Source organism: Haemorhous mexicanus, chromosome 9 (assembly GCF_027477595.1).
Source record: "Haemorhous mexicanus isolate bHaeMex1 chromosome 9, bHaeMex1.pri, whole genome shotgun sequence".
In the NCBI taxonomy this organism is placed as follows: domain Eukaryota; kingdom Metazoa; phylum Chordata; class Aves; order Passeriformes; family Fringillidae; genus Haemorhous; species Haemorhous mexicanus.
Genome location: NC_082349.1, coordinates 16,652,600 through 16,672,302, shown reverse-complemented (window position 1 = coordinate 16,672,302; position 19,703 = coordinate 16,652,600). Strand labels below are relative to the sequence as shown.

The 19,703-nt window shown below is 39.7% G+C and overlaps 1 protein-coding gene across 1 annotated transcript in view; it reads left to right on the top strand.

Annotated features, from left to right (window-relative positions):
• The window catches only part of TGFBR3 (transforming growth factor beta receptor 3), a 107,674-nt gene that overhangs the window by 64,134 nt on the left and 23,837 nt on the right, over positions 1 to 19,703 (top strand). The window contains exons 5-8 of the mRNA XM_059854223.1: positions 6,264 to 6,447; positions 11,723 to 11,891; positions 14,182 to 14,329; positions 18,930 to 19,119. Coding sequence (XP_059710206.1) covers positions 6,264 to 6,447; positions 11,723 to 11,891; positions 14,182 to 14,329; positions 18,930 to 19,119 — 691 coding nt within the window. The remainder of the gene's footprint in view (positions 1 to 6,263; positions 6,448 to 11,722; positions 11,892 to 14,181; positions 14,330 to 18,929; positions 19,120 to 19,703) is intronic.

Below are 19,703 nucleotides of genomic sequence, written 5' to 3'. Positions count from 1 at the left end.
CTTCAGTTGCTGGTGCATGTAGTCATATTGGTCTGATTGTATATTTGTACATGTCACAAAAAGACATCAATCTGGGAATTGGGCCCTTCCTGTTCACGTGTTTGTGGGCTCATCTCTCTGAAGAGTATTGCATGGGTGGGAGGCTCTGTTCACTTCAGCCAGGGGAATGCTTGGCATCTGTGCTCTGTTTTATTTTTCTTCCTTTGCAGGGAATAAATGCCAAAATTGCACTATAAAGGGGAGTGGGAGAGGAAGTTGAAGGACATGTTCACAGTGATTAGACTGCTTAAATTATGACATCACAGTTTTATGTAAGCTAGACAACTACTGTAGATACTGCTTTTACCTGTGATTTTGGTGCAAGTCAGTATTGCAGAAAAACATTACCAGACCTCTTCCACCACCCCACTTTTAGGTTTTCATACAGCAAAATAGTTTCCTTCCTTCCCATCAAGTCGTCATTTCTCTCCTTCCCTAAAGCTAGTTTATTGCGAACATGTCTTGGCAGAAAACCAGAAGTTTTATGAAACCGCACAGAAAGAAGGTTTTATAGGTGCTACTCAGAAAGTAATTTTTTTCCTTTGTATTTGGTAGCTTTTTCAATTGGTTTTATAGCCTAGGAATGTCTTTACTCAGCAAGTGAAAGTAGTGAGAATTAAATCAATGAAAAAAGATCCCAATCCTTTGTGATTTCCTGTTCGAAAAGATCCAAAACCCCCTTAAATATCTACATATGTGATTTTATATAATGTATGATTTAAGAAGTGGTGCTTCAGCTTTTTCTCTGAGTTAGTTATTCAGGCAATTGAATGAGTAAAAGTTATGGATAAGAAAACACTTATGCAAACAAATAACCTTACTTGCAAGAGCTAGGAGTGAGTGTGTGTTAAGGTAGTGAAATGGAGGAAGCAAGAGCAGTAATGATAAATACAGAAACAGATCACTTGCTCTTGGTTTGAGATTTGAAAAGATAAAATAAAAACTTTAAAGAACGTGAAGTGATAGAATGATGAGTTTAATTATTAGTCATTTCTGTATTTCTACGAAGAAAAATCCATGTTCTTATTACTTTAGCCAATTGCTGGTTTATTCCTCTCACTTCATGAAAATATGGTTCACATATTTTGGGTCACTGCCACCAAACCACAGGCTGTTCTATGGTTTGCACTAGATTTGGATGACTGACAAAACTCACTGAAAAACAAGTGCTATTTGTTTTCCTGTGCCTAGTATTTAACGGGAAATCAGGAGGCTAAATTTCCAATCACTGGTTAAACAGACCCAGATGTGAACAGAGTGCTCTGCTAGGAGAAGAGTGAGGAAGGATAGGAAATGCATGACTAGTGATAAATTTGGTATAAATAGTGACCTTTCACTATTCAAAGTAAAAGCAGGAGATTTTCAGTGTTGTGTAATAACAGTGTGAAGAGGAATTTAAAAGGACATTTACATGACTGTAGAATCCCGAGTTTGCTTTTTTTTTTTTTAATAAGTCTTCGTTATTCTTCTACTCAGGAGCTGGAAATAATCCTGTAGTTGCCCTTTTCCACTTGGAAAAGTACATATTCTCCCTTCTCCTCCCCACACTGTTTCCTTGCCTTTTGAAAAAATGTGAAAATTAACATTTTGTGTCAAATTAAAAGCAGTGCTTAGTAAACAGTAACTCTTACTATGCTTTTCACAATGGTAAATTTCCCTGTAGACTTTGTCTCCTGGCATGATTCAACCCTGGCAAGATACTGCTTTTCTAAAGTCTATATAAATGGGTTATTCTCAGAAATATGAGGGGGACCTCGGGCTACCTGTGGTGGTGATTTTTGGCAAAAGAGTGGACAGATTTCAGCAGTAGGAATGGCAGAAAATGACAGAGTAGTCAATACGTGCATGAAAATGATGCATGTAAAAGGAGTTTAAGAGCACAATAACCCCAGCAGGCATCTTTAAATATCCAGAGGGTTGAGAGTTTTGGTTTTTTTCAAAGCTTGCTTCAGGAAGACATTGCAGAAAAGTGCTATTTCTGGCTTAGGAAGCAAGACACAGTACATGAAATGAATATGCAGAATATAGTAAAAACATTCTGTATGTGTGATGTCCCAAAATAGGGAAATTTTATGATGTATAGCTATCCTCTGCCTTCACTGTAATCACTTTGGGCAGAAATGTTTCAAGAATACCAACTTGCCAGTAAATTTCACAGGAAACTAGGCAGGTCTGTGTGCCTTGGATTCTTCTTTCATGAGGCTTCAAAGGCCTGCATTTTTTGGGGGGAGCTTGGTTTGCTAAGAGTGTCACTGAGTTCATACTAGATCCCATATGATTTAAGACATGTTTCAGACCTCAAGCTTTATTGTGTGGTGTTTGTTTCAGCTGTGAGAGTGGGCTGTCTCTGTGGGTCATTGTTCCAATCAGAACTCGTGTTAGGAGTGTGGGTTGGACAGATCTGATGATGCTGCCTCCTGTCTCTCCTGATCTTTCTCATTGCTGCCTCTGTTCCTAAGCATTCCTCCTTCTCCTGGTCCCTCTAGGAGCCCAGACCCATCACTTTCAGACCAAGGCAGCTGGTAGTCAGGAAGATGTGGACTTGAAGTTAATCCAGCCTGAAAGAGTGAGGAAACAAAGACTCTTTGGGCATTTAGTTGTTGAGGTGGATTCCCAAACCAGTCTTGCAGGAGGCTGAAGGACCTGGAACAGGCACCTGTGATAGTCTTTTCTCTTCTGTATGGTCATGGCTCCTTCCTTGCTTTGCTTGCTTCAGTAAACAGGGGGTTTAGCCAGTGGAAGTTTACAGAAGCAGGCAGTGGATTTTGGCAGACTACTGGTGTTAGTGACATGGAGATAATAAATCACAACAGGTTGTTACTGAGTCACTGGTTCCAGTGGAAACTATAGCTGCAGTTGCATAGATAGGCTTTAATTCTCCTCTCACTTCTTCCACTAAATTGCCTCTAACTTGAAACAGAATCCCTGGAAAAGCTTCTGCTACCTTATTTTGCTCATGTCAAATGAGTGGTATGTTGAGTCTGTTATGATGTTGTTCAATTAAGTGGGCAGTTACCTGTGTGCAATTAATAAACTCCTGCTGAGCCTTAAACCTTGGTACCAGGTTTCCCCTTTCCACAGATTTTCTTGTTTGTTTCTTCATCGTTCTAGTAGCTGTTCCATAGGGGTTTGGAAAGTTCCACTTGATTTGACACAGATTCAGCTTTGATAGAAAATCCCAGGATCTTTTTCCTAGGTATATAAAGGTATAAAAATGTGCAGGATCTCTGACCTCGTAAGGTTCTGCTTTCATCCTGAGAAAACATTCAACAGCCTTAATTATATAAAGATCTTTAGTAGCTGCAAAACTATCTCCCAGGAAGTTAAATTAAAATCTAAAATGTATTTAAGATAATGCTCCTTATGTCTATGTTTTTAAAAATGTGAGAACTGGAAGTGGAATTTTGTAATGACTGCATGTGGTCTTGAGAACACTAAAATGAAAAATTTTTTCATTGCCTGAAAACATCACACCTCTGTGGCTGTAAGGAGTGTGCAAATTTGATAGATGGTTCACAAGTGTGGCATGTAATTTCAAAAGCAGCATGTTTCTTATTCACTTGAGGAGAATTGTTCTCTTGATGGTTCAAGTATGTTGTATATGGGTTTATGAACAACAAAAGATACATTTCTGAGTTTTGGAATACCTGATATTTCTCCATCTGTGGCTTTATTTTTCCTCTGTAAGAGGATGAAATTACATCAAAGTATAATACCAACAAACACTAGCTGACTGATCCCCATGTAGGCCACTCCAGTAGTTGGTTCAAATATTCTGATTTTATTCTGAGCAGATATACTCCTCTCCTTCATGTTCCACCACAGGTCTGATACTGTACAGCTCAGATAAAATATGAAGGATGCTGCTTCTTTTCCTCCTGGTATATTTGCCTCCATCATGGCTTTAGGGGTGATGAGGTGGTCCTTGTGCTGGCAGGCTCTCAGTGGGTAGTGGTGTAGCTGTTGTTGTGAGGGGAGGGACTGGTTCATGCTGGGTCTCTGTGCGCACTGACCTTTGTATCCTGAGTCATGGCCCAGAGGTGCCCACCTCTCTCTCAAGGCTGAATTATGAACTTGCTTCCTACTTGGGAGTTCTGAATTATAACTGTGTTAAATACTTAAAGTGTTATAGAGCAAAGTAAATATCCCCTTGGATCAGATTCAAAGGAAAAAAAAGGCAATAAATGTTTAAAGGGAGAGAAGGAAATAGGTAAAATAAGAAACAGAATATGCTATTTTGTGTGTGCAGTATTGCCACTCACCACTCTATGTACTTGAGATGACTCAGGTTTGGTTCTGAGAGTTGTTCCCTCTGGGGAATATTAACTCCTGAAATTTGGCACTTCTGCCAGGTAACTGATGTCCTGAACCACCATGGCTGCCTTGCAAGGGCAGTTTTATTCAGACTGGGAACTTTTCTTAAGGCTGTATGAAGGCTGTTTTTGTTTTGTTGCCCCAGCATGAGGGGTGTATGTTTCTTTGATTTGGTATGGTGCAGAGAAAATTTCAGGCCCTGTTTTCCCCAATGGTCATCAGGGTAGTAGTGTATGCATCCAAAATATGTTCCTAAACATGCTTTGTTCTTTGATGGAGTACTCAGGTTTTGATAGCATATTTTCAATATCCTATGCTTGATCCTCATTTCCTCTGAGGAACAGATCTTTGAACTCTGGTGCTTGCTGTGGTTACTGGCCATGCCAGTATCTTATGGTCTTGCAAACAGATTTTCCATGTCCAGCTTCTTCATTAAGTCTCAGAAAAGTGACAGGACGTGTAGGTTTACTCAACAGCAGAGGATGTTTCCACTGCAGTTCCTTTTCATGTCCTTACAACAACTGGAAGAAATAGAGCTGGGGCACTTTTTCTTCTCTGCAGCCTCAGAAAGTAACCACTAAAGGAGTCAAAGGGAGGAGATAAGAGTGTCTGTGGCAGCAGTCTCTTAATCACTTAATCAGTGCATAATTAGTGCTCAGATAAAAATTGGTTAGTTCCCAAATATTTAAAACATTATTAGACTTTAATGCTTTGCATTATCCTAAGCATGTTAGATTTGCTTTTGATTTGTTCTGAAGAGTAAGTAGTTAATGTTCAAGGCAGGTGTTGAAACAGTGATGGTTGCCTTTTTTGGAAGGGTCTGTTGAATTCTTTCCAGAACAAATAACGTGCTTGGCTCACTTAACCTTGCCTTAGGTCTGTGTAGTAAAAATCCCAACATTGGCAAGCACAGCAGAACTCTGCAGTCCTTTCTAAAACCTGGGTAGTGGAACCAGCATTTCAAATAGACTTTAGTATGTGATTTAAAAAAATAAATATGATAAGCTTGATGTTTGTTCAAAGATGTTTACTGTATGCTCACTTAGTGAGGATGCTTGTGCCAGACTTTTTAGTTGCTCTGCTTTCTGTCTCTCGGTTCCTCCCTTGAAGCATGTGGTCACTCTGATAGGATCTGTCCCTCAGGAAGACATTTGTCATGCTGCAGGATGATGAAAAAGGTTTTCAAGTTTTAATTAGTAATAAATGGAAAACCAAGTGTATTCTGAGGAAGACAGCTGTTGTGTTAGCAAACATTTAACCATCTCAAATGAAAAATACAGCAAAAATGTATTATTGCAAGGTAATCAATTTCTTTGATTGTTATTTACAAGGAATAATGTTTTCTGTCATGCTGTTCTGAAATGTTTAAAAAGACACACTGATGCTGCTTTACCCTGATGCTGACCATAAAAAAGAAAAAATAAAAAAGGAAACAGTGTGTAAATGAAAAACAACTACTGCTCTTACTGGATAAACTGTCTCTAAGGCTGGAATGCCAACATCCATTCAATATTCCTGCAAAATAATCACTGATTAAGTCCCTAAATCCTGTGAATTTCATGCATGGGAGATTCTTCTAGTTAGGCCAAAGCTCTATGAAAATGTCCCACATGTCTCTGATATAACAGTACACAATCCAGCATGACCTGGCATGTGCTGTGTCAGTGCCATCCTCTGAGACTGTACACTTGGAACTTCCACAGAATTTGATGTGTTAGGAGCATTGTAGAGATGCTCCATGAAACCAGCCTGTGGCATAGGTGCTTCTAGGTGGTGAAAATACAGAGTGGAAAGAGCCCATAATCACCTTCAGTCACTGTGTTTGGGTGTGACAGGTTACAGTGCTTAAACATGCTGTGTGTCTGCGTGGATAAAGGTGCCACATTAAAATATGTTTTTGTTCCCATCAGGTGTCTGTAGGTTCCGTTGTTCAGTTTGAGAAGGGAAACTTCTCCTTGTCAGCAGAAACAGAAGAAAAGTTTTTTCCTGAGAAAAATGAACATCTACTGCAGTGGGCCCAGAAGGAATATGGAGCAGTAACGTCTTTCACTGAACTGAAAATATCAAGAAACATCTATATTAAAGTAGGAGAAGGTAAATCAGAGCAAAACCAACTGAATTCATAGACACTTTCAGATACTGAGAATGTGTTGTTTATATTTCACTTATTTTAATTTTTACACCTAACTCTCATTTTCCAAGAGATATGAAAGGAAAGGGGAAGCAGAGAAATAAGAGCAAGCCTAAAGACCAGACCTTGGGTTTAGGACACTTTTAATGGATTCTGGTGCCGTCGCTTTATGCTCATAAATGGGGATGCAATTGCTCAGACTCTTACAAGAGTCAAACTTTGCCTTTTAAACAGAATCATGGTGATGGTTTGGGTGCATTCATCTGAAGAAGTAGAGACCTGAAGTAGGGGGAAATTTCTAGAAAGAGCTGAGTTACATTTATTTTTTTCAGTATTTGTTCATATAAGGATCCAGGCTTCTTTGGGCAAAGAATTATTGCTTTCCTCACCAGACTAAGTTACTTTAGTCTGTACTTATGTATTTTCATCCCAAGGAGAAAGATTTCCTGTCCCTCTGAGCCACATGCCAGATTCTTCAGGTGGCCTAGTGCAGGTGGGAGAGGACTCCAGCTCCTTGGGGACTTCACACAGGCCCGTACTGGGGTGGGGCTCCATAGCTGAGTGGTGCTGGCACAACAGAGCTGCATGATCCTCTGCAGGAATATCTCTACAGAAACTCCCAAACAGCTGAACTAGCTGGTTACAGGAAAGAAAAAACCAATGAGAAGCCTTCTGTGCACAAAACATTCTTTCCTAACCACATGTATCTGATAATTTGATTTCCTCACATAGGAGGTTTGCCCCCCAACATCAGAACATGCCTGAGTTACTTTTATCCAAATCCTGCCAAATTTGAAGAGGATTCCCTTATGTGGGGCTTTTTTTTTTTTTTTTGGCTCTACTTGGCACCAGTCATGGTTTCTAATGCCAGAAAATCATTCAGAAATATATTTCTTAGCTTATTAAAATGCTCTTGAAACATATACATGGGAGTAGTGATCTCTGCATTGTGGAGACAAGTAGTTAATTAGATATGTTGAAAAAAACAGATAAAATTGTGTTTGTTGATTTGCATGTCTCCAGTCAAACTGGGAGGCTAAAGAGGAGAGTTTTGCATCATCTTTAGAATGCACTAAAACACAATTTAATTAGGAGCAAGTACACAAAATGGAACTTGGCAGGCAACCAAAATAGACAGTTTCTGAGAAGGCTCCTACAAACCAGCTCAGCTGTAACCATGTTTGATTTTGATTTAAATTCTTGGCAGAAGTGAATATGTGTGTATGTGGGGGGGTTATGCATGTGTTCAGGGGTGGGGACAGGGTCAGTGCTTGAACTGCTGCAGTCGTGTGAGGAGTTCTGTGAAAACCACGTGGGATGTGCTCCTGGTTTGCTTCTCTGCAGAGTGAACAATGGAATCGCTGGATTTCACAAACCACAGCATGCAGTGACGTACATTTTAGGCTTTTCATAGAAAACTTACACTCCTCATGAGATTTAGTAAAGTACCCTCAGCAGACTGTCTGTGAATCACTGCTAGTATTGCTCACAATCTGTAGGTGGTCACACAAAGCCGTCCCTTCTGTGTGACTGATGCAGAATTTGATGGCTGTATTCATTTAATTGCCTACATTTCAGCTTCACTCAAGTTAGACAAATCTGAAACTGGAAGATGTAACATTTTAGAAATGTAGGCTGTAGCTGAATACAGAAAACAGAAAACGCAAGCCAAAGGACAGAAAGATCTGAAGAAGGCTGATCTTTCATAGAATAAAGCTGCTTCTGATGCCATGGGTCTTTTAAGTCACTTCTGAAACTGCAAATGAAAGGCAGCTGAGAGCACAAGCAAACTGGATCAGGGCCAAGTGCATCTGAATCCTGTTGATTCTAAAGAGTGGCTGATCAAATACTGCAGGGATGGTGATCACAGCTAGAATTTTAAGGGGCCAGAATGGGGGTGTGGAAGAAGAGGGCACAAGAAGTGGGGTTCTTGTTCTTGCCTTGGTTTGTGTAATGAAGGAGATGGCAGAGTGACTGCTGTGATAATCACTGTCAGATTCTAGAAAGCAGGACTGCTCATGGTGAAAGTGCTCTTGCTATGTGTTTTTCAGCAGAAGTCAGTTTAATTCCTCATGGTTCAGTAAGATGTGATTGAGCACGTCAGGAAGTCCTATCAGTTAGCTAAATGCCACCTAATGCATCCAGCATCACCAGTAAATGCAGGGCAAATGTGCTAGCCTGGAGTGACCATAATTTCAACACATTTCTTAGCTAAATAAGAAAAAAAAATTAGCTTTAACAGTAGCTAAATTAGAAAATGTACAATCTGTTTACAGGCAGTAACACTGTGCTTCTGTCCTGACTCTGAATTTATAGCCAGTACACACCAGTGCACATATCCTGCATGCCATGCTTGCCTGGTTTAATGCTGGCACATGGTCCCATTGTGTCTGGCTTAGCTGTGTGTCCTGCTGCAGGATGAGCACTGCCTGGAGTTTGCATCCTCCCTCCTGAAACCCCTGTAGGCCCTTCCCTGATCCCATTTCTGTCCTGCCATTAAATGCCAGCCAGGGTTCTGATCTCTGTTGTGCTAAGGGCTAGAAAACTGTGAAATACACATAAATAAGCCTTTCCATCAGGGTGCACAAGGAAAATTCCAACCACCTTGCTTATGCCCAGATGAGATTTTGAAAGGCAAGCTCTGCTTGGATGGGATTTTTGTTGCTGAATCCAGCTGCTGCTGCCCAGGGTGCCTGTCTAGGGAAGTGACACTTGATTAACAGTGCTCATTTGCACAAAAACCTCCTCAGGATGATGTTAAGCTTGGTTATTCAACTTCAGCCCAGATCCTGTGGATGGCACCTAATTTGTGCAGAACAGAGCAGACAGTGTCTGTCCTCATCAGGAAAAGAGAAGTGCTGCAGACAGAAGCTGCAGCCCCTGGTGTGCAGTGCTCTGTGTCCATCGCGGCCGCCTGGCACTGGCTGAAGGAAGGTGGCTGCCAGCCACTGCTCACAGCTGCCTTTGGCCAGCAGGGCTCCTTGGCACCCAGCTGCTGGCCAGAGACCCTCTGCTGGGGGTGCTGCCTGCAGACCCCACGTCTGATTCCCTGTTGGGAGTCTGGGGAGATGAGAGAGGCACAGAATCCATAAACTGACTGTTTGTTGGCTGGTTTGGTAATGTTTTTAATTGATTGCAGACACCTGCAGTCCCTTTCCAAAGTATGTAGACAGCCCTGCAGCTAACAAAGAGGAGATGTGCAGTGAGCAAAGAAAGATGAAATGGATCCACTTTTCTTTTCTGCTCCAGCCCGATTTTGGTAACTGGTGTGGATGAGAGTCAATTCATTCTGGTGTGAATGTCAAGTAGCCCGTGACAGAGTTGAAATCTGCTGCAGAGGAAAAGCTTGCTATCAAGTGGAGGCCCAGGCTGGGGACTCTCTGTGCTTCTGGCAGCAAGAGCAGCACTTCTGGAGAGCTCCAGAGACGCCTGATGGAAGTGCCAGGAGCAAGAACTGAGTTCTTTGCAATGGCAAATGATAGCACGTGTGGTAATTACCCACAAACTACTCCAGAACTGGTATTTTATGACCTGAATCACGTTGTACAGCAGTTAAGAAGAAAATACCTAGTGTCCCTGTGTGTGTGTGTGTGTGTATATATGTACATTTAAAAGCTAAGTTCAGCACAGACCATTTGGGATCATTTTCCATTCTGTGCTGTTGTGGGAGGAGCTGACAGAACTGCAGCTGCATTCAAGGCTAATCTGGCAGGGCACACACCAGATGTTACAGAAGTGCTTTGCTTGGGCAGTATGAATAGTTACAGCCTTATACAGCTTTAGTGGCTTCTCTAGGGGACACAGCAGGGTTAATATTCAAAGGCTACTTTGTGTAAGATCAGGAGAAGAAACTCCCCTGATTTTCTGCAGAGACCAGGGTCACAGGAGTTTCTGGTCTTCCTGCAGAGTTGGGTAGCACGCACAAATGCACTTCAGAGGTGACATTTCAGCTCTCATTTAGAGAGTGCATGGCCTCAGCACAGCTCATAAGAGTTTCTTCACAGTTTTGTGTTCACAATGCATGCTAGTTTATTTGTTTGTTTGTTTGGAGGTTTTTTTTGTATCTTGCTACTGACCTTAATAGGAAAAGTCTTTCTTGTATAGCAATGGTTGAAGACCAGGCATGTGGAATTGTATTCTTACAGGATTTCAAGTACTTGAACGTGGTACTTAGTCCTTCTATGTATTATGATAATTCATATGTCAGGCTATCTCAGAAAGGCAAAGTGCTCCTGATTCTCAGTAGAAATATTGTTTCTTGGGGTACAGTAATATAGGCATGAGAATTTCATATGAAGTGACTGCTTTTTATGGTTTGCATTTTACACTAGTGGCTCTTCACCCAGAGGGTGTTTGGGCACTGGAACAGGCTCCCCAGGGCAGTGGTCACAGCAGCAGCCTGGCAGAGTTTAAGAAGCCTTTGGACAATGCTCTCAGGCACAGAGTGTGACTCTTGGGAATGGTCCTGTGCAGGGCCAGCAGTTGGACTCTATGACCCTTGTGGATCTCCTCCAGCTCCACACATTCTGGGGTTCTGTAATGCTCATATTCAGCTTTTTGGTTAAAACCAAAAGAGATATTGAATAGCTATGCTAGAATTTCATCATTTCAGCTATGCATATTGTGATCAGAGTTTCTTAATATCAACAGCTGATTCCATAATTATCTTGATGCTTTTAATTTTCCATGTGCAAGACAAATGCAATATTTGTTGCTTTCTAGACAATACTGACTCTGACTACATAGCATATAGGAGGAAATATATTAGGTAAGGAAATGGAAAGTACTTTCTGTAGTATTTAAAGCATGGTAAGTTTATAATAACAAGAATAAAATATTTTCCACAGGGAGAAGGAGTTGATTCCAAAAGTTATCTCTGAGTAAATTGCAATAGAAAGAAATCTCTTGTAAACATGCAAGGAGCAAATTAAATGTATTTTATTAATTTGGAAAATTTTTTCACATATTTTTCTTCAGAATTGTTTTCACACTTTTCTTTACAGTTATTTTCTTTCATTAAGTGTTTAAATCCATAAATAATAACTATTAGAAAGTTGATGTATTGGTGCAACAGTAATCTCCTTTTCGATATGATGATTTGTCATATGTGCTTATAATAGATGGTAGATACAACTTTCAGCAATATAGTGAACCCTGAAATTGGTGTGGTGTATGCATACATCTAAGCTGACATCTGTGTTTAAAGGTCCCTATGCTTTCTTTCTTTCCCCACTCCAGATCAAGTTTTTCCTCCCTCGTGCAACATAAAAAAGAATTTTCTCTCTTTAAATTACCTTGCGGGATACCTACAACCGAAACCAGCAGAGGGGTGCCTTATGTCTAACTTAGTCCAAGAAAGAGAAGTTCATATCATTGAACTAAGTACTCCAAATTCCAATCCTAACAGGTAAAGTATCATCTAAATAGACTAAAACTGTTTGAAGTAATAGCTAAAAGCTTCACTTGTCTTATAAAAATCAACTGAAAGTAGCCATTTCATCCTTAAAGAAAAGCTTGGGCTTTCATACTTTAAATAGAAATTGGTTCTTCAGTATGTAAAGATTTTCAATTCTGCTTCATAATCACAGGATTTTTCTGGACAAGACTGCAAAGCACAGCTTTTATGGACTGTATACTGCTCTCCTTCTTGCTCAATCAGTCACATTTTTCCAAGGATAAGGTGAATAAGGGAATATCAGTAAGAGCAGTATCTGACAGAGAAGTTTTAAGGTTAGACCACTGTGTGAGGAGGTGAGACAGAGGTTGAAAGTAATCTTGACCTGTCATAGGTAGGGATGACTGACAGCAAGGTCTAGGACAGTGGCTCCCAAACAGTGTCCAGAGGCTGCAAGAGATCTGTGGTCTATGGGAAGTGTTCCATGGCTGCTCTGAAGATTCACAACACTATTTTCTGTAGAGTTTCCAGTTGAGTTCAAGGGGTAGTTTGATAATTACAGGAATTGTTAAGGGTTGACAGTGGTGCGCTGACTAAAAAACGTTTTAACTACTGGTTAGGAAAAGTAACTCTCTGTACTCATTATGAGGATTTTCTAAATTGTCAAAGGTACCTTTGGGAGGTAGGACATATAGAATACTCATCTTTTGCTGGTCTTTCCTGGATCTTAGTGGGGTTTGCTTCAGATAGGAAGAGGTTTTCCAAGTATGACTAAGGGCCAAGTATGATTGCTAGAACAGAAATTTGCCGTGAAACTTAGATGGTTACAGTTTCATCAGAGATAAGGTAGAATTAAAATCCTGTCTGCTTACTGCATTCACTGGATATCTGGCATTGTCTGGTTCTGCTCCTCATGCAGCTGCATGTGAGTGCATCCTATCCCTAATGAGAAAACCACACAGGGAGATGGAGGTGGGAGGAGGTGTTTTTGTGAAAAGGATAATTCTCATTGCAAGATGCTAAACCCAGAGCCTGATAATTTTCTCACATAGTAACCTGGGGAGAATAACAAAGTGTTGAGGTTGAGTGGAGTGGAGTGGTAGTGTTGTGGAGGTGGAGTTGGTAACCCCAAATGATGATGCAGCCCCATCCTGAACAGAGCTGATGCTAAACATCCTTCCAAGTCCCTTGCAATGCTACACAATGACTGACCTGGTTCCAGGCTTTTGGCTTTGGATGATAGCACAATAGGAATTTGCTTTTGAGATGATAATGCTGCAAGAAGTTTAAATGTTTTGATATTAAAAGTAAAAAAAAAGGTACTAAGTTACTTTGTTCTTAGTTTTATGTGTTATCCACAGCTATCCTTAGGAAGTTTAAATCCCCAAAGAAACATACAGAAGCTGAGCTGGGCATGTGTAAAGCTGCAGGAGATGGATCAAAGGTCCCAAGATACATGAAGTCTCAGTGTAGAATATTAGTTGGAACCTGTTACATGGAGATGAGCACGTTTTTGTAATGTATGGCCCTATAAGATGGTCTGGAAGTATAGGTTTTTCTGTTGAATTGGTATTTTGCATGTTGAGATGTTATTGATGGGTAAGAACCCATTTGCTCTACTTATTTTACTGTGATCTTGAAAATCTGGATAGTTTTCATCTACTTTCCAGCAAGCAGTAGGCTGGACATCTGGGTTTTTTTCTTTTTAAAGTAACTATATGCCCAGAAGTAGTGGAAACTGAATACACTGCTTAATTCCTCAAAGCACGCAAGATCTTAAGCGGAGTCATTCCACAATTTAACTGTTTAGGCAGAGACACCCCCCAGTATAGTACTTGTGGTTTGGGTTGGGTTTTTTATGTATGTGTGTTAACCTGCTTGTCTTCTTTACTTTTTTTTAAGGTATTATTTTAAGTTTTTAATACAGTTATAGCCAGAGAAAACTGAAACAGTTATATTTAGGCACTGTCACAGTGAAATAAGAAAATTATGTTTACTTTAGAAAGCAACCTGCTAGTCATAGAACTTACCTGCACTAAATAATAGGTGAATTGAGTAGCACACTTCCTGTAAATAAGAGACAGAAATATATTTTTTTCTAAAAAGTACTTGTTTCTATTGTTATGCAAAATCACTTAAGTGTATATGGAATAACAATCTGTTTTACACATGTTGTGTTGCCCGGGATAATATCCAGCATTTTAATCAGCTGGCCAGACAGTGGAAAAATGATGGATTGGAAGAAGGTTGATAGCTGAAAATTTCTGGCATTCTGTTCTAACTTTCTATTTTCCACATACAGTGCTCTCCAGGTGGATATAATCGTTGACATTAAACCATCTCAGCCAGGCGCCAGACTTGTCAGGGATGTGGTGCTTATCCTCAAGTGCAGAAAGTCTGTCAATTGGGTTATCAAGTCTCATGACATCCAGGGAAAGCTGGAAGTGATTGTAAGTTAAGGCACCTTGATTTTTTGTGAGCTATCATAATGCAACAGTATAGAATCCATTTAAATGTGATGTAGTGCTAGACCATGTTAATTTCTGAATGTTTTCTCTTAGCTGCTTCTTTTTAATAATTACTGCATTTTAAGGAGTAAATGCATAAACTTGTTATTCTCATTAACTTTCACTATATGGGCTATAAAACTGACCAACACATTGCAGAAGCTGGGTGGTTAGAACAAGGATTTAGTGTGTCTTTTTGACTTCTGTTGAAGCACCCTAAACACAGAGTAGGATGTTCATTTCTCTTTTTGCTGTTACTATGGTGTATGGATCCACAGGTTCATGTCAGAAGTTGGAACAATGCCTTCTAGTGCAGAATAGATAATACTAGATGTGCAGCACACACCCACATCCCTTTAGAAGTGGAAACTCCTTTACTTCTGCTAGTGGTTGTAGTAGTATCTATCCCTCCTCCCTGCCAGTACTTCTGTCTCCAGTAAGTGTTTGGTCAAATTGACCTAACTCTCCTCAGACAGCAAAAAATAATTTTTTTTTAAGTTAAAACCAGGCTCTCTAAAGTTAAACTTCTTAAATTACTGGAGATGCTGATTCATGTTCATTTTTGGTACAGGCTTTGTGGTTTAACACACTTTCTACTAAGAAAATGTGTGTTCCCTTGCTCTGAAATAAATAAATATAATATATGAACTGATCTTGCAGCCTATAAATTTGTGGCCTATTTCCATCTTAAGTGATCAGTTAAGAGCACATTGTACAGCTGAGCTGAGTGTTTGCTCAGGACCACCCATGAGCCTCACGATTAGCAGTTTTGCAGCAATTCAGTTACATTTTCAAACTCCAGTTCTTGGTATTTATAGCAATTTTCCTTTGTTTAGTTGCTTTCTGCTTGTAATCTCTGCAGAGGAAATTCTGGCAGAATGCAGAGGCTAATTGATCTAAATCTCCCAAGAAAATAGAATGGTAAGAAGGATTTCATAGTAGCTTTGGAGAGGGAAGGGAAATAAAGGAAAGCTAATTTTGGTGTTGCTCAGAAAATTTAATGGAAAAATTTTCTAGGGTGGATGATGAAGTTCCCTCTTGATCCCTGGCACATATTTATCTTACAGACAGGAGAGGATGTTCTGGTCATTCTGTAGGTCTGAAATAGTCCTTAAAGAGAAAGGTCAAGTTTGGTTGCTGAGGATTGCCACTCTTGTAAGCAGAATGATGAAAAACAATGCTTGACTTCAAAGTTTCATCCTAGGTTATGACATAAAATTCAGCACTGTATATTTGGGCATAAATGGATCTACTTTCACAGGATAGAGAATTGTGCTGTAGTTCACACCATGCTAGGAAATAGCTCAAGTAGTGTGTTTCATGCCCATGAAGCTGTCACTTTGTGGATGATCAATTTTCACAAGACATTTTCTACAGGTTTTTAAAATTTCTAAAATGCTGCACTTGAATACAGAAAAGCAAGACTGCTAAAAAAACCTTTGTTTTTAGAGTTCTTCTTTATTAGTTATTGATAATATAAGTAAAAAGTATAATTAAAAATAGTTTCTGTAATGAGTGGCAGAAGGTAACATTTTATTTAGATTAACAAAAGCAGAAAGTAATACATTAAATATATACAGAAATGTCAGTATTTAAAAGACTTTGGATTCATATTAGGATTTGTGAGTAGCTATTTATTTTACCACTTCATTTATATAGATGCTTCATTTTCTGAATATATGTTCATTTTCCTTTATTTAGAGGGGGTAAGGGAGGGAACTAAACTCCCCCATGTCATTAAAAAGCCTGCATATCCAGCATTTAGCATCTTTTCATATCTCTATTAAGCTGAATGCCTTTCCAAGCCCAAATTTAGACAATGCATAAAAACATTACTAAGCAATTAGGTAATGTTTCACAATGTTCTTTTTATTAGTTGAAGCAGTTCCATGCACTTCAATTTTCCTAACTTCTTGCCCTCACTATGAATTAGAATTGTCTTGAGGGGATTGGCAAGCTGAGAGGGGAAGGTTAGTGCTAAGCTGCCTCAAACCCAGTACTGTAAATTACTGAGGTCTAAGTTCACAGACAAAAAATGAGAAAGATGTTTTAGGTCATAGAGCTCATCTCCCAGCTTGTTGTGTTTTTTGGAACTCTGAAAGAGGATGGACACAAACCCAAATAAGATGGGAGTACTTTAGGTAAACCAGTTGCACATAATGTGTGTGCAGTGCTTTCTTCTGGGCTGTGTTTAACTCCTGTGCTGAGTCCTTACAGGCAGTGCTTGTGTGGCTCTCTGCTTGTACACTGCTGTTCTCATCACTTCCTTTGCAGCTGGTGTCCCTCTGCAAAGCTGGGAACTGTGCAGTGAAGCTCCAGAAAGAAAATGAGTTTGAGGGGCAAGGAGTGAGAGAGGTGCAATGCACAAAACAAACCCTTGAAGATTTCAGAAGCTTGGAGGGACGGTTGTTTACCTGAGAACAGCTGCCCAGCACTTTCTGAAATGGTGTCTGTTCTGAGTGGGTTGGTGGGGGCTCAGATTGCCTGGTTTCAATCACTGTGTGTGAGAGTGTTGGCAGGGCAGGCAAGTGGAGGGAGGTCTATTACTGCCAGCCCTCGTTCTTGCTTTTGTTTCAGTGGGGCAATGCAAGACTGAACATTTACAGGCTCACTGTGGAGTGGAGGGTGTAAACAAGCCCTGGAAATGCTCAGGTGCCAGCTAGGACAGTAAAGTTCTGAGATAATATTTGTTCAGCTGTCTCCTCGTGACAGAAAAGTAAAGAGATGCAGCCAAGTTGGGTTAGCATAATAACTCCTACCAGTCAAAGTTGTGTGGTAATATGTAAATACATGATCAGTTGTCTCCAGATTTGCACCTTGTTGAAGATCAAAGATTAGTTGATCCCAAAGAGTCATGAGGCACTAAAATTAGGACACCTGTTGCTCCATTTTTGTTTCTTATCTTCAGTGACCTTTGCTGAGCATTGGTAACTGTTCTGGTAAGAGTATCCTCAAACCAGGCACTCTGTACTTAAAGTAATTAATCTTTAACTTCAGTTGTGAAGCCCCAAGTGTTTAGAAGCTGCAGAACTGGGTCTTTAGGAAGAAATGAGGGAGGGAGCTAAAGGTACACTATGCCATTCCATAAGGGCTCTCTACATGCTTTATTCACTTCTTAGTTCAAAAACTCACTTTGATGTCAGGTAGAGAAGTACAGCTGAGCTCTCTGACCTGTGTAGCATTTCCGTGGGAGCACTGTCTAAGAGAGATCTCTCTGGTCAGTCTTCTGGAGCTGCAGAGTGAAAGATGTAAGATTTGTTCACATTGAGGAAAAACCAGTGGGGATGAAAAGAAGTTGCAGCCTACATGATGGGGGAGGTAATCAAGCATGGGAATGAAAGTGTTTGTGGAACATTCCGTGGTATCAGCTGCATTATAAAGTGCATTTCAATCACATTGCAGAAATGGCTGAAAAGTGGGTCTTCGTGCCTTTGCTGCAGCATCTGTGTTCAGCTTGTTCTGTAGCCATTGATGGGATTGTTACAGTGATAACAGTAATGCTGTGACTGTAAGAATAAATGTATAGCTATTTAGCTTTGGTGTGAATGAATACATGTTAAAGATCCCAAGCTGCTGAACACGTGTTTGTGTAATACCACTGAATATTTTCAAACTGCCTCTCTAACAGTGAGAGATCCTTATTATATTCCTTTGACTTGCCCGTTTGGACAAAAAAAATTGAAATTTTACAAAACGTTTACAGGAAAATGAAAACTAAGTGGTTGTGTGACTCATTTATTTAATAATACTTTATTTAATAATAATTTACCTCATTCATAAGATCAGCATGTGCATTTATGAGTTTGCTGTATTGAGGTATTTGTGTAAAACTTGTATTGCTAATTAATTGTAAAGTCTTTTCATTTGCAGAAAGTAAATGGGTTTTTTTAAGTAGTCTGGCCATGCATAAATGTGCATGCTCTCACTTACTGCTCTACTGAGTGTTTAGTTCAATTGTGTTTAACAAACTCAGTGCTTTGGAGGAGGCACACGGCATTTCTAGGGTGAAGCTCATTCAGACCCAGCCTGTCCTTGGTGCCAGCTGACTTAGAGCATTAGCTGCTATCAGCTCTACTTCATGAGCATGCTTTTTGCCTTTTTCAGTAATGCTCATTTGAACAAAGGTTTTCCTTTATCCAGCTTAAGTAATGCTCTAATCCAAGAAATTAGGGGACATTTGAAAGTTCATTTTTCATCATCAGTTCACTTCAGGAGTAATTTCAGATCAGTTTTGAAGAAAGTATGGCCTTATACAAAAGGCAGTAAATATGTCTTTGTCTCAGTTAGGGATTAACAGTTTCTGATTGCCTTGATTTACTGTACTCCAGGCAGAGGCTGAGAGGAAGCAGGGGGTTCTTTTCCATCTGTGCAGCAGTTATGTGCTTAAGGTGGCAGGGTTTGGTTTATTTCCCAGGTGTCCTCAGTTTGCTGTTATTTAGTAGATTAAAACAGAATAAAATACCAGGGTTCAATCACTGTCACTCTTCCATTTTAAAGTATCTTTAAGTGGAAAATCACAAACCAAGTTTTTCTTTATTTACAGACATCAAATAGTATTGGTTTTGGAAAAGAAACAGAACGATCCATGACTATGAGTAAATCAGTAATACCTGACCTTCCCTCATCACATGAGAGTTTGATCAAGTGGGCTTATGAGCATAATTATAGTCCAGTTATTTCCTACACAAAAGCACCTGTTGCTAACAGATTTCATCTGCAACTTGAAGATATAGGTAAGTTTGAAGATGAACTTTTAGGATATAGAAAAACGTATCTTGTGTTTCTAGGAATACAATTACTTGTGTTTTCTCAGTTTTGAAGCTTTGGTTTTGGCTGTTGCACTTTTACTACCTGTCATCAAGAATGCTGGTAATATCTATGAATGATGGTTGCAAATAATAATCTGTGGCTTTTTGATTGGAAGAGTCCAGGCACAGTTGTGTTATTTCCTGAAATTTGGTGGAATTAAATGTTTATAGTTTATCCAATGCACAAGACTTCATAGCTGATGGTACCCAGTGTTCACCGAAATAGATGTCAGCAACTGGATATCTTGTTAGTTAACAAATCCAGCTTTGATTTTTTTTTAAGTGTGTTTTTTCCTAAAGTATGAGCATAGTGTTTCCTTGAGACGATTAAATAAACACTGAAACTGTTTACAGACATGAGTGGCTTACCAAAAAAGTCTGGGCAAACAGAATAAATACAACTATTGAAAAAAATTGGGTATTTGGCCAAAGTAATTGCTGATGTGCATCCATTGAAGCTAGCTGAGTAGCATTTGTTTTTTTCACTAATTCTGAGTTTCAACCACTTA